A 20447-nucleotide genomic window follows, 5' to 3' on the forward strand; every position below is an offset into this window, starting at 1 on the left:
AGCTTTTCTATAATTAGTGTTGGTTATAGACGTCAGTATGTTAGTATTTATATAATTTATACTTATAGACAGAATACTTACTTATAATTTTGATTATACTAATGCATTTATGTTAATGTTTTGCTTTAATGGATATTGTCATCCTTGTTAAAAATATTTCACACATCCGATCCCATTGAAGATATCTAGAATATTATAAATCTTAATAATTTCTTGGAAACCAACAACAAAGAAAAATTTGTAGGGGGTAATTAATGATTCCTTGAAATTTCATTTGCTTACAGACCTTTGAAGTGACAACATTTGAACATTTGTTTTATTTTTATTTTTTGCTATCGTTATTATGGCGGAACAAGGACAGAGAGTCAGAGTTGGGCGCAGGCGCAAGCCGGTAGCGATGGATGCCCGTACACTTACCTGTACAGATCCAGAACCAAGTTTATACCCCGACCTGATACCTGGATGGTACGCCCATTATCAGGTCCTTCACAGATCTTTTAAAGATATATCTTCGCTGCTTTACAGGTCGGGGTTCCAGAGTGTTCGGAATATGCAGGCGATCAGACTATTTAGTGAAGGAATTGGTATATACCAATTCCTTCACCAAGCCCTTCCATCTTCGCAGCGTACACGCGAACAAAACCAACTTGTTCTGCAGCAAATGGAAGCAAAATGCAACGGTTACCGTGACGACGTTATCCAGGCGTTAGCTGTCTATGACCGTGCGATAGGATTAGATGGCACAGTAGATCTATCAGATGAAGACGAATATCCCGATATCTCCGGCGATGTAAATCCATCTTCCGATGATGGAGATATTGACGCCATCCTGGAAGTTCTGGAACACGAAGGTGGCGCGAGCGAAGGTGACGAATATCCCGATATCTCCGGCGATGTAAATCCATCTTCCGATGATGGAGATATTGACGCCATCCTGGAAGTTCTGGAACACGAAGGTGGCGCGAGCGAAGGTGAAGGTGATGACTCTGATGAGTCAGTGATCATTATCGATTGAGTTGAGAATGAGATCGCATTCCTGTGAATATTTAGTTAGATTCCACATAAATAACATAACTTGACATATATATGCTATAATAATAAAACTATGAAAAATAATTTTCTTATTTTTATTTAATTTAATTTGTAATTGCGATGCTGCTCTATAATTTGAATTATAATTGAAGAAGTAAGCTCTGTTTGTCTGTAGCTAAGGATCTCGCTAACCACTGAACCTATATGGTTCTCCTTTACAGTACAGCTTCGTATAGGTCCTTAGATGGTTTTATTTGTGTACTTATTTTAACTTTGAATTGAAGACATAAATTTAAAATTATCAATAGCTATAGTATTAACTTTAACAAACAAAAACATTTAAAGTGCCACTAGAGGCCTCTAGGGGCGTAGCCGCTAGTAAACTTATAAAGAAGTAAGCTCTGTTTGTCTGTAGCTAAGGATCTCGCTAACCACTGAACCTATATGGTTCTCCTTTACAGTACAGCTTCGTATAGGTCCTTAGATGGTTTTATTTGTGTACTTATTTTAACTTTGAATTGAAGACATAAATTTAAAATTATCAATAGCTATAGTATTAACTTTAACAAACAAAAACATTTAAAGTGCCACTAGAGGCCTCTAGGGGCGTAGCCGCTAGGAAACTTATAATGAAGTAAGCTCTGTTTGTCTGTAGCTAAGGATCTCGCTAACCACTGAACCTATATGGTTCTCCTTTACAGTACAGCTTCGTATAGGTCCTTAGATGGTTTTAGGCTATTTTTCTGCCCTTTCATATCCCTTCGAATATAGAGCCTCTAAATGCTAGGGGCGCAGCCGTTTGTATCCAAGGAAGAGACTCGAGAGACGTTTGATATAGTTATTTGATATACTTAGGTAGGTAGGTAGGTAGGTTCGAATATAGAGCCTCTAAATGCTAGGGGCGCAGCCGTTTGTATCCAAGGAAGAGACTCGAGAGACGTTTGATATAGTTATTTGATATACTTAGGTAGGTAGGTAGGTAGGTTCGAATATAGAGCCTCTAAATGCTAGGGGCGCAGCCGTTTGTATCCAAGGAAGGAAGAGAGACGTTTGATATAGTTATTTGATAAAACTTAGGTAGGTTAGGTAAGCGTTCCACGTATTTAAAATTATCAATAGATAGCTATTTCTTGCATCGTTAACGAATAAAAGCTAACTATCTCGGACGAAAAATCAACATGTTTAAAATGAACGTACGGACATTCTGGTAATGATTATAGAGTTGCTACGCTTTCTAAATCGGACGGACCGACCATAATTATAGAAAAGCTTCGCATAAGAATGAATAAAAAAGTGTATTATTTCGAGTTTCTTATCACATTTATTTGTATCACGAATATGAATATGAAATGAAATGAATGAATTTATGAAATACAAAATGAAAATGAAACAATGAAATTGAAAAACGAAAAAAAAACAGACAGACAGACAGACATATTTACATTTAGAAATATAAAGTAGATTTGCTACTAAAAAATGAAACAATGAAATTGAAAAAAAAATTAAATGAAAATATTAAAACTAAAGAAAAGGGGTAGTTTCACGAAATGCATTTGAACTTAATTTAGTGAACCGCATATTTTATCCTGGTTAAATGGGTAAACTACATTTATATGGCATATATTTGAAATGAATTCAATTTTCTACCACGTAGTTTTTAAAATATCAAGACCTTAAAATTGTCTTTTTTGTGATATATGCAATTTAAAAAGACGATTTTCAAGTCTTGACATTTTAAAAACTATGTGGTAGAAAATTGAAATTTTTTCAAATATATGCCATATAAATGTAGTTTAACCATTTAACCAGGATAAAATATGCGGTTCACTAAATTAAGTTTAAATGCATTTCGTGAAACTACCCCTTTAAAAAATCTGCAAATTTAGTAAATAAAGTATTATAAATATATCAAAAATAGTATATACAAAATTTGAAAATATCCCCCCCACCAATAAAAATAACCGCGGGCGCTCGGCCCCCTAGCCATATAACCTAACCTAGCCTAACCTAATCCAGTCATTTAGTCGGGGGGGGGGGGGGGGGGGATAATTGGAATTCTAGTAAATAAAGTAAATATATCAAAAATAGTATATACAAAATACAAAATAGATTTTTACAATTTTTATCCCCCCCCCCCCCCCACCAATAAAAATAACCGCGGGCGCTCGGCCCCCTAGCCATATAACCTAACCTAGCCTAACCTAATCCAGTCATTTAGTCGGGGGGGGGGGGGGGGGGATAACAACACAAAATAACAATAAATTAACAGTAAATATCAACAATAATCAATAGAATTGAAATGTATTATTGTTGATATTTACTGTGGCGTGCGCACCTATTGTCAAATTGAAAATAGGTTGCACACGTTGAGGTTGACGTTCTTGCTGTGGCGGGGGTGGGGGAGGTGGATTGTTGTCGGCGGGAAGGGGCTCTGGAGGGTCCTGCTGAGGGTGGTCCGGCTCTTGAGGATGGTCCGGTTGTGGTGGTTGATGGGGAACATTGACATTATTATTGTTCCCCATCTGTTGGATAACCTGTTGACCTTAATAAATTAAATCAAAATTAAAATTAAAATCTCTCAGGAGGGTGGTCGATAGATCGATGTACATCCCCAGTGATTTTCCCTTCTGTAGATTACAATTAGTTCCATAAAAGCCAAAAAAAATACATTTTAATTAAAGATCCAGCTTAGATTTTTTGACGCATTTTTTGGAGCTTCTCTTTTATGGATGTTTTCATCCTTGTTTTATAATAATCATGTAAGCAATTCTGTATGATATTTACTATTAATTTAAAATAAATGGTTATTTTTTCCAAACCATAAAATATCTCAACGCAATTAATTAATTAAATTAATTCCAAAAGGTGAATTTATTATTTTAGAGTAAGGTTACTGGACAAACGTATTATATATAATACCTACCTAATTGTCTTGCAGCATTACGGCGTCGTTGTCGTCGAACTCGACGCTGGTCATCAGGCTGGGGTGCAATAGCAGCCACAACCGGATCATCTCGGAGGGGGGCCTCAACAGGAACAGGAAGAGGAACAGCGACACCTTAATAAATTATAAATGTATAGAGTCGAAGCAAAATTTTAAGTAAATTTGTTGGAAAACTGCTTCATACAGGATAATGTTTATGGTCATACTTACATTTCTAGGACTTAATTATAGAGTTGCTTCGCTTATAATATTATTCTTTGTTGTCCAAGGAATCAATATACCAAAAACCAGATCAAACGGATAATTAGATCACATAAAATTTTGTTGTTATAAAAGTAGAAAAATCAACATGTTTAAAAGGGACGTACGGACATTCTGGTAATGCTTATAGAGTTGCTTCGCTTTCTAAATCGTACGTAACTACATCATGCAAAGTTTGAAATCGATAGGACAATTCTAACATGCCTAAATTAACGAATAAAAGCTAACTATCTCGGACGAAAAATCAACATGTTTAAAATGAACGTACGGACATTCTGGTAATGATTATAGAGTTGCTACGCTTTCTAAATCGGACGGACCGACCATAATTATAGAAAAGCTTCGCTTTTAAAAAGGTAAAAAGGAGAACCCGATCGGTTCATCGGTTAGCGAGATCCTTTAGTATAAGGATTATTTATTCATTATATTACACTTTGTGGAATAAGTTATAACTATAAAAACAAGGATGACAACATCCATAAAAGCGAAGCTCTGAAAAGGTAGGACAAACGGACATTAACACTTGTATAATGTCATGTTTATAATTGTTTATGGTTATGGTTATGCATTTACGGACATTCTGGTAATGATTATAGAGTTGCTTCGCTTTCTAAATCGTACGTAACTACATCCTAATAAATAAATAACTAAAAATAAATAGAATTCAATATATATTATACCTTGACGTCGTTCAAGTATTCGCTGGCTCCTTCGTTTCGTGCTGCTGGGTACTCTAGATTTCATTATTCGTTGATCGTTCGGATATTTATACTGAAATAATAATTTAATAATTAGTATTTTATTTTTCATAATGCAAATGCAGATATAATTAATTTCAATTTCAATTCAATTTCACCAAAACGTTCACAATATACGTATAAAAACACTGCAAAATCAAATATTAAAAAATAATTAAGTTTATAAGTTTATTTTATGCGTATATAAAAACTAATTACGCATTAAAACAAAGAGAAAGGCGGTCAAAAGGTAGAGAAAGCCATTAAAATAAAGGGGTTGTATGCAAAAATGTAATTTCCTCATTACCTTCCGATAAGCCGCTGAAATTTATTTTGCCTTTTCTCGGCAGTTTTCGGCGGTTGCGCCGCCGTTTCTTCTCCCCTTAGTATCCAAGTAACTTGAAGTTGGCTGGCCCATGTCTCGTTCGTCGCCAACCTACTATTTAACTTTAAATTACAAATTTGTAAAATGTAAATTATCTTTATAAACCAACCTAATGCCGTAAAATCAATCTTCGAATAAACCAACCTAATGCCGTAAAATCAATCTTCGATATTTATTATTTAGAAAATGTTAAGATTTTCAATTTGTTAATACTAATAGTCTAATAGTCTAATAGCATGAAAAAATTTTATCTTTACATACCCTTTAAAATAAGTGGCATCCGAGAGGTCAATATCCAAACATATATGGGTGGGGGAAAAGGGTTTTACATGTAAGTAACAGTTAACACCTTTATAGTCCCCCCCCCCCCAAAATAAAGGGAAGGGCAATGGGCTGTTTATTTTACTCTAGTCTCCCCCCCCTCCCCTTTTAAGGAGGGTTGCTATATGAAAAGAAAGGGTTGAACTTGATTTTGAATATAACCCCCCCCCCCCAAAAAAAAATACAAAGAATAATCCCTTTATTTATTTAAATTTTCCTTTATAAAAATTTTCCATAATATATATATGACGACACCTTTATTATACATAGAATATATGAAAAGAAAGGGTTGAACTTGATTTTGAATATAACCCCCCCCCCCCCCCAAAAAAAATACAAAGAATAATCCCTTTATTTATTTAAATTTTCCTTTATAAAAATTTTCCATAATATATATATGACGACACCTTTATTATAACCCCCCTTTATTTATTTAAATTTTCCTTTATAAAAATTTTCCACTAATGCTGGGTGACGGGAGAGAGTTTTTTTTTAACTTTTAAGAAAGGTTTATATATATGACACCTTTATAAATTATAACCTTATATTATAATGGCCGATAAATTGATGTACACTCCCAATGATGATGCACAAAATTACCCCTTTTGTAAATAACAATTCATAGTTGAAACGTTTTTACACTCAACTTAATGAAGCAACCAAGTCCCAAAATTCCCCAAAATTGTTGAGCAAACCAAAAAGAAAACGTTGGTATAAAACTTTGTTTTTAAAAGATATGAAATGATACAGATATTCATCATATCATTATCATCCATCTATTCTATAATTGGCCAAAAAGCCTTCATAAAGTGACCTCAAAGCTGACAATGTCAATGGTAATCCTTGAATGTTATGTAACTTCCAATATGTAACTATGAAGCAATTTTGTTTGTCTACATTACCGAATACTTTTTTAATTCTATTCATGTCAAATGTAACTTTTCTTAAAAATAGGTTTCTAAAACTTGAAATATAATTTTTAACTTTTCTTACCAATGAATGATGAAACTTAAGTATAAATTGAAAAACAATTTGAAATATCCAGCCTCTAACGGCTAATTTATTTACTAAAATTTCATCGTATTAAATCCAAATTAAATCTTGTTGGTTCCCCCCCCCCCCCTCCTCCTAACCATTACGTTATGATGGGTGGAGAAAAAAAGATTACATATAATTATATTCAAATAAGAAGTGTTGAAAAAGGGGGGTGGGGCAGGTTTCAAATAATCTTTAATCTTTTAATCTTTAATCTTTTACGGAGGGTAAATTAAGTGTTAAATTACCCCTTCTGCAGATTAAGCATCAAATCCTCCCCCCTCCTCAAGGGGAAATTAGGAGAATTCTTAGTCTTACATGTCATATAAATATTTTCCAACACATCCCATGATTTCCCTCGTACTTCGTAGTAATTGGATTAGTTATACCCCCCCCCCCCCACACTTTCTTTTATGTGTGTTTATTTTATCCCTTACTATTCCAAAAAATAAAATTATGGGTGGAGTTACTGTTAAGTTGTTAACCCTTTTCTTCCCCCAATCATCCAATGTAAGCGGTAACCTGGCCATTCTTTCTCACCACCTTAGGCTTAAAGTCATAAAGTCATAATTAATATTAATCTTTTTTTTTAGTTTTAGTTCAGTTACAACATCGTTAGAGAATGGCTGAGCCTGACTCTAATAAAGTTATAGTAGGTGACGATGATGACAGTGAGGTTGTCCAAGCTATGCCTGACTCTTCAGTTACGCGTACTCGTAGTTTGCGTGAACGTAAGACGATCCCCGATGCAAGCATACCCGATGTTTTGGATGAGGTTGACCTTGATATGTTGGAGGAAAAGGAGGGTTTGGGGTCCCCCCCCAAAAAAATAACCCCCAGTGATAACATTAGGTAATAATAATATTTTCATTTTATATTTAATAATGTTATAAAAAAACTAAAAGGGGTAGTTTCACGAAGTTTATTTATTAAGCTCAAATGCATTTCGTGAAACTACCCCTTATAAAATTAGTGGGTTTCGTCGTATTTTTACTTTTTATTTACTATTAAGCTCAAATGCATACCCCTAATAAAATTATAATAAATGGGATTATGAAAAGTAGTAACTTTTTATCTTAGGGTAGGTAAATGTTATTTATTTATTTAATTTTCAGTTGCACTCCAGGGTCGGTAATGTTGGAGGAGAAGGAGGGGTTGGGGACCCCCACAAAAAAAATAACCCCCAGTGATAACATTAGGTAATAATAATATTTTCATTTTATATTTAATAATGTTATAAAAAAACTAAAAGGGGTAGTTTCACGAAGTGCATCTACCCATGCTAAAAAAAGTATAGAAATGGGATTTTTACAGTAACTTTTTATTTATTAAGCTCAAATGCATTTCGTGAAACTACCCCTTATAAAATTAGTGGGTTTCGTCGTATTTTTACTTTTTATTTACTATTAAGCTCAAATGCATACCCCTAATAAAATTATAATAAATGGGATTATGAAAAGTATTGTATTTTTACAGTAACTTTTTATCTTAGGGTAGGTAAATGTTAAAAAAATATCCTTACTTACTTTTGGTCAGGTTAGGTTGGGTCCTCCATCCATCCTCCGGGGCGCATTCCTTCCATGTTCAGCAACTCTCGGTGCTCTACACACCAAGAGAGGCCATTTTTTTTTAGAATATAATCCCAAATTTGGTAAATTTGGTGGGTTCTAAAAAGAACCAGAGAAATTGAAAATTTATTTATTTATTTAATTTCAGTTGCACTCCAGTCACTTCAAAAATAGCTGATCCACAACGTGAACGGAAGCGAATAATAACTAAGTTGTCTTCACCTCCAAGGGTCAAGAAAAGAAGAACAGAGTCTTCTCCACAATCGAGGTAAAAAAAACAAGTAGCCAAATAATTTTTTTTTATTTTGTCCAGAGGGCAAGGGAAAAATAATATTAATTAATAATTAAAATAATAGGCTATTTTTTTAAGGTCAAAACCTGACAGCCCAGAACCTGAAAATCCAACTTCACCCCCCAAACCTTCTCCCCAATCGAGGTAAAAAAAACAAGTAGCCAAATAATTTTTATATTTTGTCCAGAGGGCAAGGGAAAAATAATATTAATTAATAATTAAAATAATAGGCTATTTTTTTAAGGTCAAAACCTGACAGCCCAGAACCTGAAAATCCAACTTCACCCCCCAAACCTTCTCCCCAATCGAGGTAAAAAAAACAAGTAGCCAAATAATTTTTATATTTTGTCCAGAGGGCAAGGGAAAAATAATATTAATTAATTATTTTAAGGTCAAAACCAGCAAGCCCACAACCAGCTTCACAAACAACACCAGATACATCACCAATGCGCCCACTCAACGTAACGCCGCCGCCGTCTCCATCACCTACAAGTACAACAGCCACACCTAAAGCCGCAGCTGGAGACACACCTTCTTCAGCACAGTCATCCCCAGCTGGAGAAAAGCCAAAAGGGAGAGGTGGCCGTACAAGTACAACAGCCACACCTAAAGCCGCAGCCAAACCTAAAGCCGCAGCCACACCTACAACACCAGCTGGAGACACACCTTCTTCAGCACAGTCATCCCCAGCTGGAGAAAAGCCAAAAGGGAGAGGTGGCCGACAAAAAGGATCCAAGAATAAACCCAAGATGAACAGTGACAGTACGGAACATATGTTCATCAGAGGTAAGCTTAAATTAGTATAATTAATATCAATAACATAGGTAGTAACATTAAAAATTTAATTGACAGGATGTCTATTTGTCTGTACTTAAATAAAATACATTATATTATATTTATAATTAATAACCATACAATCTCAACCGTAAATACATAAATTTCTAGAATACTAGTTTGTTTTACTTTACCTATAATATATTAAATTAACTGTTCTATTGATTACCTAGACTGCGTGGGTACAGTACAAGGGGACACACACTCGCTCTATGACCGCCTTGATGGGAAGAGGATAACATATAGTAATGGTGATAAGGTACAAACATAAATACTAAAAATAATAATAAAATGTAGAGGGGGGGGGGGGGGGGCAAAAGTGACACTTTTTGAAAGCAAAACTAAAAGTCAAGAAAGGAACACAACTAAAAAAAGAGTTACAGGTGTGAGATTATTAAATAAAATGTTTAATAAAATTAAAATTACTTCAGGTTTATGTCTACTTGGTTAAAGTGCTTGAAGATCATGCTTACATGATCCCCAACTACCCTGGAAAGGGTCAGAATAAGACCCCGTGGGGGCGGGGGTGCAAATACTGTAACTTCCATACCTGGGATGGCACATACCACGTGAAAGAATGCCCCACAGATCCAGATGGAAGGAAAGATTTTATAAATCAAGAAACTAACCTTCTTAGGTAATAATATTAAGTTGACATAAAATAACACGATGTATTAAGTATTCATAAACATTGATTAAAAATATATACTGACGGACAAGGTGAATTATAGAGTAGCTTTGCTAAAAAAAAATAATATTAATTGCTTACCTGTTTAGGAGGTTTCGCCATCACTGGATCAATGACCACAGAGATGTTTACCGAGAGTATAGGAAGGGAGTGAACCTGGCCAGCTTTCAGAGGAAGTTTCAACAGGCCCAGGCAGATGCTGAAGTTATCCATGAAGTCAAAATATACGTCACTGCCCTAGAAGCGCTGCGCCACATAACAGGAAAACTGGTTAATAATGAAAGTTTCCTTCGCTTTAAGGTAAATGTATGTTTAATATTTTTGATCATATTTGCTGTTATCTAATGTCTCATACCTATATTTTTTTAAACAAAATTAATTGAAAATGATTGCTAAAATCGAAATATATCTTCATGTCAGTTAGAATAGTGTATTTTTTAAAAATAGGTTGAAAAACATACTAACTTTAAAAAATTCGCTTTAAGGATATGGATGCCAATGCCTTTGACCATATCGTCGCCAAGCAGGTCGGTTTACTTGAGAAAGGCAAGAAGCAGGATGCACCCACCAGCAAACAGCTTCATAACTGGCTGCAGGGGCAGCACAAGTATTACATGGAATCCTTCAAGAAGATTTTAGAAAATAAAGGTATTAATAACTATTAACTATTAAGTATTATAATTTATAAACTAAAACATTACTAAATAATTTCAAAATCTGAAAGAAATAACAAATAATTAATTTAAATTATCTTCACTTCCGCGGGTGTGTACATTGCCGAAATCGAAGGAAAGGTGCACACCTGCGGAAAAAATGTTAATATTTAATTATTTTAAATAATCAATATTATCTTTGTTTCCGCAGGTGTGCACCTTTCCTTCGACTTCGGCAATGTTCACCACACCGACTTCATTGCAGGTAACCTAAATAAAATAAATAAACTATTATTATTTATTAATGCAATTACAACTGCAGCAGCTACATAACCTGAATTAAATAAAGTAAAGTAAACTATTATGAATGAATAATATAAAAGAATTACTAATTTTTCAGTAACTGCAAACTATACCGATGCAGACGGTCCCAAAGAATTGTTGCTCGCCTGTGAACAGGTATAAGTTTAAAATTAATTCTTAGAAATTTAGAATGACCACAAATACCTAAATGATAATTTGATTAATTACTTATGTTTAGATGCCTAAACCCGATGCTTCCGGCCGCAGCATCTACGAATATTTCGAAGAACTGTTGAAAACGTTTGGGCTTGAGCATTATCAACTTCTCAGCTCCACATCCGACTCGGCTGCCAACTGTGTAAAGGTAATGAAAAATTATAAATTATAATTATAAAATCATAACTATTTAATAGTTTTTTCTCGCATCGTATTTTAAATGGCTTTCCGCGGATGTAAAATGTACAATTGTAAGATAAAACCAGTTTTTTTAGATGAATATTTGAATGAATACGAGAATTAATATTATAAAACAATACCATTAGAAAGTAAATCATTAATTTATTTTTCATTCTTTAGTCCGTCAAGATACTCAATGAAGAGCACGGGAAAACCCCCACAGAGTATACAAGTTTCATGAACCATGAGGGAGTCAGTGATGATGATAGTGATAAGGAAGACACACCTGAGGCTGATAGTGAAGATGAAATCCCGTTGGATTTGTTTATAGAAGATTTAGATGAGGTTGAGGATGGTGTTGTAGAAGCCGAAGGTGAGGGTCAGGATGGAGATGAAGAAACCCTGGCAGGAACAAGACAAGGCGATGGCGGCGATGGCGGCATATCAAGTGCGATTTTCTACAGGTCCATCGCCATCAAAGATCCACAACAAAGAGAGGGTAAGTAAAGTTAAATTAAATTCATTCCCAAAAAATTCAATGAATTACATTTAATGATTTACAGGGGTAGTTTCACGAAATGCATTTAACTAAATTATATTAATTTATTAAATTATTTCTTTTCAGCAATCACAAATTTCGGGAAACTAATAGAAGAGAACATCCAAAGAACAATGAAATGTGATGAGCAGAAATGTGGACTTATAGTGGGAGGTGTTTGCCTCAACCACCAAGTGGAGTTGGCGTTGAAGCAGGCTGCCAAAGTTGTAAGTAAATTAATTAAATGATTAATAGAACCAACTAAATAACTTATACAGTAACTTAAAAAGTTAAATAATAAATTATACAAAAACGTGAAAATTAACAAATATTATATTTTTTTAGAAAGGGAAGGGGTACAACAGAACCATAATTAACCTGGCAAAGCTGGTCAGTAAAATTATGAATAACAAGAAGCTGCGTCGCATTTTGGTAGAGAGTGGACAACGTATGCTTACCAGATACGTGGAGACGAGATGGAGCTCCAGAATGAACATGATAAAGCGGTTCTTAGAGTTGTTTGACAACAAACCACTACTTCAGAAGGTGAAAAAATCCGTGCAGGATCAGAAAGGTAAACCCAAAAAAGTTAATTATAATTTTAACAACAATTTAAAACTAACAAAATTACCAATTTAAATTTCTCTCTGTCCCTTAATTAAACAAAAGAGAAAGGTAACAAATAGAAGTTTATTAAAATTTAAACTAAATAAATTATTTCTTCTCTCGTTCCCTTAATTAAAAATTAGAACTGTATATATCAATAGAATTAATTTTTAATTTTTAATTTTTATTTTAGTCAACAAGAAGTTTGACAATCTGTGGCCAACACCTGACCAGGTTCTTGCCCTCAGAGAAGTCCTGGAAGTGTTGGAGTGTGTGGATACCATGCTGACAATTCCTGCACAAGCCCATGAGGCCACAATCGTCCAGATGTTCACCATGCTGGATACGGTGTTCTTTACCCTACGGACAAGTATGCCTGGCAACTTATTCGCTAGACGTGTATTCAAGTTCCTTCACCTGAGAGTTAACAAGATTGTCCGTACTAATGCAGGATGGCAAGTCTGTCTCTACCTACACCCCCTGTCACGCAGTCATTTGGAAATGATTGCGAGTGGCACACAAAGCTATACGGTGACACAGGATGAAGCAAAAACAATTTTACAACAAGCACCCAAAAATTGTAGGTTGTTGGGTGAACGGCTACACCGAATCTCACTGAGAGCCAACCTAAGTCCTGAAGAAAAGGCAGATGAAGAGGCCGACCTGCGTAGAGCTAATGCGGATGCCGACAATGAGGATTCCGAAGCTGACGAGTACGAATCTCCAGAAACTGCACCTCCCACAGGTAAAGATATACAATATTAATTAAAATAGATAATAATAATAACATTAGTTAAATAATTCAATTATCATTTTTATTAATTATATTTATGTATTACAGGCATGATGACACCCATCCAAAAGATGTTTTGGAACAAACAACAAGAGTTCAAAGAAATTCAGGCTCAAGCAGCAGCCAAGAAGAAAAAGAAAGAACAACGTGACAAACAGAAGGATCCCCTGGACGTCATGAAGAAACACCTGAAAGCTGGGCTGAAGGATTGGAGTAACATAGAAGAATCCAAGTTGCATGCCTTGACATACGGTTACCAACGTGAAGTCGCTAAGATAAAGGAGGAAATTGCGAAAGTCAAAAAATCTAAGTCCAAGGATTTCGATGTTGAAGAACGCCAGAAACTGTACAAACAAGGAGCAATGACCGCAACCCACAGGATGCTTACTGCCAGGTATGAACATGTTGCAGAGAAGATATGTTATCCACCTGGACTTGTCAGTTTGATGACCAACTTCAACAACTTACCTGTTTCTAATGCGAGGTGTGAGAGAATTTTCTCACACCTCAAATTAGTTTACTCATCGAGGCGGTATAACCTAGAGAAAGAAACCATCCACGCCATCATGTTCTTGAAGATGAACAAGCTAGTCCCCAAGAAGTCCCAAGCATTTTGGGATAGGCAGGTAAAAGTTACCAAGAAGACAGCAACCAAGGAACTGGAAAAGTGAAATAATTCTTGTAAATATGTTTATCATATTAATTATGTTGGAAAGAAATAAAGTAGAAGTAAAGTAAAACAAATAATTTAATGAAATAATTTTGTGTTTTTTAAATATCTGTATCATTACCATTATAAAATAAATGTTGTAATAAAACCCAAAAAACTGTTTATTGATATATTTTTTTTTTGGCAGTATTGTTATTTAATTTAACAAGGATGAATAATCAATAAGTAGCGAAGCCAAAAACATTACTCAAATCATACTTGTCTTGTGTCTTTATGCGTGGATGGTCTCTTGCTCGAGGTTCTAGAGTAAATAAGTTGGACATCAAATGAAAGTAAATACTAAATATCCAAAAATAAATTTGAATTTCAATTAAAGGGTGATGGAAAAAAATAAAAAATGCGTACTTGCCGCTTCGCTTATATTATTGTACATTCAAACATCAGTAAACCAAAAATCAGACCAATCGGATAATTAGGTCACATAAAAATTTGTTGTTAAAATGTAAAAAAAATACGGACATTAATGTCAGAACTGAATTATCAGAATGCGAATATATAAGAGTCTAAGCAAAATTGTAAGTAAATTTGTTTAAAAACAGCTTGATAATCAGGTTTAATATGAGCGTACATTTAAAACCGAGTTTCAACGCAAAAAAAACGCGGAGCCGAATCTAGAAATACGGCTGCGGATGTGTGTATATTTGGTAACATATGGTTTTTAAGTTTAATTTAAGGAAATAGACCGTTAAATCATATTATTACTGTAAAAACTCACTTTAACCTAATGTGGAGCCGAGCCGTTCTGAACGACGTAAAAAAATGCACGGAAATTCTTTTCGAACACAGGGATTCAATATTTTTAGGTAAGACTTATCGATAAAACACACCCGATACTTTGTAATTTTGGAACGATATAAAAAAATAAAAAATAAACATAATTAAAAACAAAGTATGGAGCTTGCCGAATTATTCACAGTATAAAATCTGTGCGTTTAAAATTGAAATTACCAAAAGGCAAAATAAGAATAATTAAGTTATAACGAACAGACTTATCACTTTATATTTACAAATTATTACAAAATCCTTACCTTAATATACAGTAAATGATTATGTGTACTGCCTTCCGAAATAGAAAACATAGCCTATTATTTTGACGTGTATGTACTCTTATGACATTCACTCAAAACAATAGACTACAATAATTTTTTTCGGACGACAGTACAGAATTAGATCTTCTTGTGTTGACACTTGACTAAGACTTTGTTTCTTTCTTCTTTTTTTTTATAACTATGCAAATAATATTTATCACTTTATTTTATTGTATTAATATAATTCCATTTGAAGTTTTCACATTGAATATTAATTTTTTATTATTTTTCACTTTTCTTTGTATCTAACTAACGCGTAGTATGACGTGTCAATACACTCTGAAATTCAAATAAGGACTGAAGAACTGTGTGTGTGTGCACGAGGTGCACGAGGTAGAAATGTACATGGGTAATTAGAAACTTCAATATAATTTATTTCGTTATATTTACATTTTTTAAAATAAGATTTTTTAATATGTTTTGACCACGGTAAATAATAAAAATTTGTTGGAGGAATTTTTGTGTATATATTTATCCCTGATATAACAGCATACACCGGAAACGGATGATATCAAATAACAGGGAATCTATAAATATATTGTTACAAATACAATTACAAACTATTATAAGTTAACTTTAATATATTTCATTATCGTTATATACTTTTTTTACGTAATGCAAAATTATCCTTTTTTAATATTAGGAAGAATTTTTATTTTACCCTGTAAAAAAAGCAATGAAAAAAGTAAGACGTCTAAAATGTCGTATTCTTAACAGGTAGACTTTTTGGAGTAAGGAAATTATGTCATCACATTAATTTCATAGAAAGAACCTAAAAGTCTAATATATCTAGTAAATTTTATTTCGGAATTGTTTAACGAACATACTTAATTTAAGATTGCGTGATTTATTTCGAAATAGAAATATAAAACGTAAAAATTTATTATTTTTCAAAATCTTCTATTTATTTACCAAGTACTTCGTATATAAATATTAAGAAATTTGAATATTTAGAAAAATAGAAATAGGGATGTATTTTTGAACGAAGTGAGAGGGGAATTAATATCCTATTTTTGAAATAGAATTCTTGCACACGTATATAAATATTCCCCAATTTCAATATTTTCATATGTCTAAATTCCCTTCCAAATTTACTCGAAATACGATACGTTTAGGGTTTAGAATAGTTAATATTTAAAATATCTAGTAGACACATCATTGATATGAAGTTTACCTTAATGTGCCTATCGAACATTAAAATTTTTAATCTATCTCATATCGACAATCTATATCAAACAAAAACCTGGCATATTCCATGACTAATGAAAGGTTGGGCTGCTCCAGACAAATTCCAAGAAGTCCGACAATATTTGTATGATTCAACAGCCAAAATAGTTTTCCTTCTTGTAGCACCTGCAATGTCCATAATTGTCTAATCACACCCAGGGATATAAAGGGATAAGACAATGGACTATAAATTAATAAACATCCCCAATGATAATAGACCAAATTACACCTTCTTGAGATTAAAATTATTGGTTAAAAAGTTTGGACACTACTGGGTTGGAACCAACCAATCTAAATTTGAAAAAAAGTTTTTGATCTAACAAATACGATACCTAGCGGTTTATAACCTACTAGTTGATTCTATCTGGATATATCCACTTGTCATAAAGCTGATTGGTTATCCAAATAAAACAGGATACAAAGTAATAGGATGTGCGTGTGTGTTTTAAATATCAATGTAGATTAAAACAAATGCACCTAACTTTGAATGTTGAAGGAAGTTTTGTTGTTGCGCTACTATTTTATATCAATAGCGGCTTTGCCCCTAGCCTCTAGGGGCTTTGAACCAAGAGGTTTTATCAAGCTAATTTTTCGTGTTTTAGATTTTAAAGAAAATTTTAAAAAAACTTTTTTTTTTTTTTGGGGGGGGGGGGTGATTTTTCATTTTTTGGGGGGGTTAGGGATGTCCCACCCCCCCAAGAAAATAGTTGTAAACCTTCCCGGGACCTATGAGAAGCTACCCTGTAAAGGAGAACCTGATCGGTTCAGCGGTTAGCGAGATTCTTCGCTACAAACAAACAGACAGACAGACAAATTAACGAACATCATTCTACTTTTTATTATAGATAACCCTTATTATTCAACCTAAACCAATGAAAGAATAATTTATCAACCTATGCAGTTAAATACATTTTATAACATTGTTAACTTTATTGTTTTGGACAATTATTTTCCTTGTTTTTCGTATCTTCAGGATCTTCATTGGGATCTCTGTTGGCTTCCTTAACAGCAACCTCGTGGCCTCGGTAATAGCCTCGATAAACCTATATAGATAGATAATATCATTAATAAAAGATCTATATAAAAAACATTAACGTTTTGGCATCCTTTTACTTAGATAGATGGTAGATAGATAAACCTTTTAATTTAAGAATTAGTGACCTCTAAAATTCCCTAAAAGCCTCGATCTATTTATGTAAATTATTTTAGGATAGAGAGGGAAGTCATTTTCTAGTAAATCCCGTAAAGGTGTGTGTTATAAGGCCTAAAAATAGTAGTAGAACGATAAGGTGCTCTATATAGTGGTATTCCCTATTGAATAGAACAATAGGGAAATTTTTTTTTTTTTGATAACCGTACCTGGAATATCTATCATAAGAAATTTCTATCAAACGCTTTGTTTGGCTCAAACTGACAAAAATTTAAAAAATATATAATTATAATAATAATGTTTTCTATAGGTACAAGGTAAAGGTTAAGAACAATCTATACCATTAAATAAAGGAAGAAGCCATTCTTTACAGGTTGTACGAGCAGTGAACATTAAAATGAAACTTTAACAAATCATTAATACAATGACTTAGTGAAACAAACCAACACAACAAGTTACATACAGACAATTTTGAAAACATTCAGATATACAATCTATATAAGGTAAGAGATACAAAGTGGAGGTTGCATGTCATATTCTTTCTTTGCTTGTTGTGTAGTATGTCATTTTTAGTTTCAAATCCTATTTGAAAGCCAGAATATTTTTTTTTATAATAAAGATTGATCAAAATATAGTTGAAAAACAAGTTAGTTTTTTGATAATGAAAGTTTAATTTACAGAATAAAATGTTCTAAAATGTAGTTGTTCGCTGTAGTGAAATTGAAATGAAACAATGCACATTGAAACCTTCTACTTCAAAGCAAACAAACATGAAATTCCACAAACATAAAACTAATTTTTGTCACCTTGAATAAATCAACCTGTAAAGAATGGCTTCTTCCTTTCTTTAATGGTATAGATTGTTCTTAACCTTTACCTTGTACCTATAGAAAACATTATTATTATAATTATATTTTTTTAAATTTTAGTCAGTTTGAGCCAAACAAAGCGTTTGATAGAAATTTCTTATTTTTTAAAGATATTCCAGGTAACAAAAAAAAAAAAAAATTTCCCTATTGTTCTATTCAATAGGGAATACAAATATATAGAGCACCTTATCGTTCTACTACTATTTTTAGGCCTTATAACACACACCTTTACGGGATTTACTAGAAAATGACTTCCCTCTTAATAGGTAAACAAAATTCCTGCTTTTTCAAGACTAATATTTTATGTACAACTAGCGGCCTCTAGGGGGCACTTGAGGAGGAGAGAGTCGAATTTAATAATTCAATTTCTTATTTTAGATTTTAAAAGAAAAAGTAAAAAAAAAATTCGTTTGATGTTTGTTTTTCGTTGAACTCTCTTTCTAAAATTGAGAAATTAAAAAAAAATTATTTTCTCTAGGGAGGGTGGTGGTACCCTCCCCCAAAATAGTTATAAACCTTCCCGGGACATATGAGAATTTACCCTGTTAAGGAGAACCCGATCGGTTTAGCGGTTAGCGAGATCCTTCGGTACAAACATACAAACACACAGACAAACATCCTGTTACTTTATTATAAGGACTAGCGGCTACGCCCCTAGAGGCCTCTAGTGGCACTTTGAATGTTTTTTTTTATTTAAATATCTAATTAGAGAAATATTTGGTTTATGTTTCGTTCAAGTCTCTTTTTCGGGAGGGGTAATTTTTTTTCTAGAGGCGATTCTCTTGGGAAGGGTGGTGGTACCCTCCCCCAAAATAGTTATAAACCTTCCCGGGACCTATGAGAAGCTACCCTGTTAAGGAGAACCCGATCAATTCAGCGGTTAGCGAGATCCTTCGGTACAAACACACAGACATCCTGTTACTTTAGTATAAGGATTACATACAGATTCCTCTTATATTTTTACACATATAAAATAACATAAGGAGAGTTTTTAATAAATAGAATTCTATCATACCTTTCCGAAGCCTCCAGCACCAATGAATTCCAAAACGTCCAGCTCCTTCCAGGATATGTGAGGGGGACAAAACCGCCGCAATTCCTCCTACAAAATTAAAAGAATAACATTGGTTATAAAGTGTGGGCACAATCATTTTGAAATTAACCAATCAAAATTCAATAAAAGTAGATACCAAAAGTTTTTAAGCCAACGAACGTGATTATAGAACCAGAGAAATTAACAGTTCAATGTCCCTACCTATTTGAATATAATAGAGAAAGATTTAATTATCAGCAGGGTTGTATATTCTTTACAAGAATAATTTTTCTCCTGGCTAAAAACCTTTTCAACCCCTCCCAACCCCCTTAGTTAAATGCATTCAGGCATTCTTCTTTATTTTATTATATACATTACACAAATATAGGACATTTTTTTTCACCCTCCCCCCCCCCCCCCCTACCTTAGCAGGGGAACCCGTGCAGTGAATTCATAATTTCCCTTATAGCTAGACTGACTGACTGAGTAAGTTAGGTATTTATTACGTAAAGAAAAAAATCTCACCTTTGAAAGATTAGAAAAGTCTAGATCATTGGGGGCTACAAAATTGCATGGAAAGACTCCGACATTGCCTTTACACTTCCCCGTCCACCAGCCTTCATCTCCTGCGAGCAGTGTAGCAATTTCAAAACTCAGTTGTTAAAAATCGGACCATGAGAAGAAAACGAAGTAGCGGGTTTTATCGTATTTTCACAGTAACTTTTCTCCTACTTATAGCCCCTGTGTTTTATGTCCATGGTCCTAAAAAATCTTCTTTTTCATGAACAAAAATATTGGAAGTAAAAAGTGATACTTCAAAAGTTCAAAGTAAGGTTTAATATAAAATCAAGTAAAATTAAAAAATAAATAAAATATTGAACACGTATTGAAACTTACGTAGCTAACTTATTTTATTTAGGTATCCTGTTATTGAAATATGAATATCTAGAATTTACACCATTTT

General features: G+C 33.6%; 5 protein-coding genes across 6 annotated transcripts in view; 3 read left to right on the forward strand and 2 right to left on the reverse strand.

Moving 5' to 3' along the window:
• Positions 1 to 20447, reverse strand: part of slpr (mitogen-activated protein kinase kinase kinase slipper) — a 53466-nt gene that overhangs the window by 30344 nt on the left and 2675 nt on the right. Inside the window, exons 7-10 of the mRNA XM_080146375.1 lie at positions 20009 to 20112; positions 19466 to 19552; positions 17384 to 17474; positions 16448 to 16556 (exon numbers count right to left, since the gene is read on the reverse strand). Coding sequence (XP_080002501.1) covers positions 16448 to 16556; positions 17384 to 17474; positions 19466 to 19552; positions 20009 to 20112 — 391 coding nt within the window. The remainder of the gene's footprint in view (positions 1 to 16447; positions 16557 to 17383; positions 17475 to 19465; positions 19553 to 20008; positions 20113 to 20447) is intronic.
• LOC145304668 (uncharacterized) lies at positions 3270 to 5983 on the reverse strand. Of its 2 annotated transcripts, XM_080146605.1 has the most exons (4): positions 5282 to 5522; positions 4918 to 5008; positions 3956 to 4090; positions 3270 to 3574 (listed from the first exon to the last, which is right to left on the reverse strand). In XM_080146605.1, exons 2-4 carry the CDS (start codon positions 4979 to 4981, stop codon positions 3318 to 3320), a joined length of 456 nt encoding a protein of 151 aa, XP_080002731.1. In that variant the 5' UTR covers positions 4982 to 5008; positions 5282 to 5522; the 3' UTR covers positions 3270 to 3317. The 2 variants fall into 2 exon arrangements, with proteins under 2 accessions (XP_080002731.1, XP_080002729.1); XM_080146603.1 differs by having other exon boundaries at positions 4918 to 5983.
• On the forward strand, positions 6622 to 9011 carry LOC145304671 (uncharacterized). The gene is made up of 3 exons (XM_080146608.1): positions 6622 to 7567; positions 7831 to 7914; positions 8432 to 9011. Exons 1-3 carry the CDS (start codon positions 7338 to 7340, stop codon positions 8553 to 8555), a joined length of 438 nt encoding a protein of 145 aa, XP_080002734.1. The 5' UTR covers positions 6622 to 7337; the 3' UTR covers positions 8556 to 9011.
• LOC145304670 (uncharacterized) lies at positions 8817 to 10583 on the forward strand. The gene is made up of 5 exons (XM_080146607.1): positions 8817 to 8885; positions 8967 to 9361; positions 9583 to 9668; positions 9841 to 10046; positions 10187 to 10583. The coding sequence occupies exons 2-5, from the start codon at positions 9022 to 9024 to the stop codon at positions 10440 to 10442; spliced, it is 888 nt and encodes a 295-aa protein (XP_080002733.1). The 5' UTR covers positions 8817 to 8885; positions 8967 to 9021; the 3' UTR covers positions 10443 to 10583.
• On the forward strand, positions 11443 to 14989 carry LOC145304669 (uncharacterized). The gene is made up of 5 exons (XM_080146606.1): positions 11443 to 11948; positions 12075 to 12214; positions 12333 to 12561; positions 12787 to 13338; positions 13435 to 14989. The coding sequence occupies exons 1-5, from the start codon at positions 11687 to 11689 to the stop codon at positions 14055 to 14057; spliced, it is 1806 nt and encodes a 601-aa protein (XP_080002732.1). The 5' UTR covers positions 11443 to 11686; the 3' UTR covers positions 14058 to 14989.

The sequence above is a fragment of the Acartia tonsa genome, chromosome 13 (assembly GCF_053477335.1).
Source record: "Acartia tonsa isolate MP-2025a chromosome 13, ASM5347733v1, whole genome shotgun sequence".
NCBI classification, from domain to species: domain Eukaryota; kingdom Metazoa; phylum Arthropoda; class Copepoda; order Calanoida; family Acartiidae; genus Acartia; species Acartia tonsa.

What these genes read in the sequence shown, in the direction of transcription:
- LOC145304669 (XM_080146606.1), top strand. Translation starts at nt 11,687, where the DNA reads ATGAACCATGAGGGAGTCAGTGATGATGATAGTGATAAGGAAGACACA. An exon ending in AGATCCACAACAAAGAGAGG is followed by an intron (nt 11,949 to 12,074) that starts GTAAGTAAAGTT and finishes ATTTCTTTTCAG; the next exon opens with CAATCACAAATTTCGGGAAA. An exon ending in TGAAGCAGGCTGCCAAAGTT is followed by an intron (nt 12,215 to 12,332) that starts GTAAGTAAATTA and finishes ATATTTTTTTAG; the next exon opens with AAAGGGAAGGGGTACAACAG.
- LOC145304671 (XM_080146608.1), top strand. Translation starts at nt 7,338, where the DNA reads ATGGCTGAGCCTGACTCTAATAAAGTTATAGTAGGTGACGATGATGAC. An exon ending in ACCCCCAGTGATAACATTAG is followed by an intron (nt 7,568 to 7,830) that starts GTAATAATAATA and finishes TTTAATTTTCAG; the next exon opens with TTGCACTCCAGGGTCGGTAA. An exon ending in ACCCCCAGTGATAACATTAG is followed by an intron (nt 7,915 to 8,431) that starts GTAATAATAATA and finishes ATTTAATTTCAG; the next exon opens with TTGCACTCCAGTCACTTCAA.
- LOC145304670 (XM_080146607.1), top strand. Translation starts at nt 9,022, where the DNA reads ATGCGCCCACTCAACGTAACGCCGCCGCCGTCTCCATCACCTACAAGT. An exon ending in GGAACATATGTTCATCAGAG is followed by an intron (nt 9,362 to 9,582) that starts GTAAGCTTAAAT and finishes TTGATTACCTAG; the next exon opens with ACTGCGTGGGTACAGTACAA. An exon ending in CAAGAAACTAACCTTCTTAG is followed by an intron (nt 10,047 to 10,186) that starts GTAATAATATTA and finishes TTACCTGTTTAG; the next exon opens with GAGGTTTCGCCATCACTGGA.
- LOC145304668 (XM_080146603.1), bottom strand. Translation starts at nt 5,047, where the DNA reads ATGAAAAATAAAATACTAATTATTAAATTATTATTTCAGTATAAATAT. An exon ending in AATACTTGAACGACGTCAAG is followed by an intron (nt 4,091 to 4,917) that starts GTATAATATATA and finishes TAATTTATTAAG; the next exon opens with GTGTCGCTGTTCCTCTTCCT. An exon ending in TAATGCTGCAAGACAATTAG is followed by an intron (nt 3,575 to 3,955) that starts GTAGGTATTATA and finishes TAATTTATTAAG; the next exon opens with GTCAACAGGTTATCCAACAG.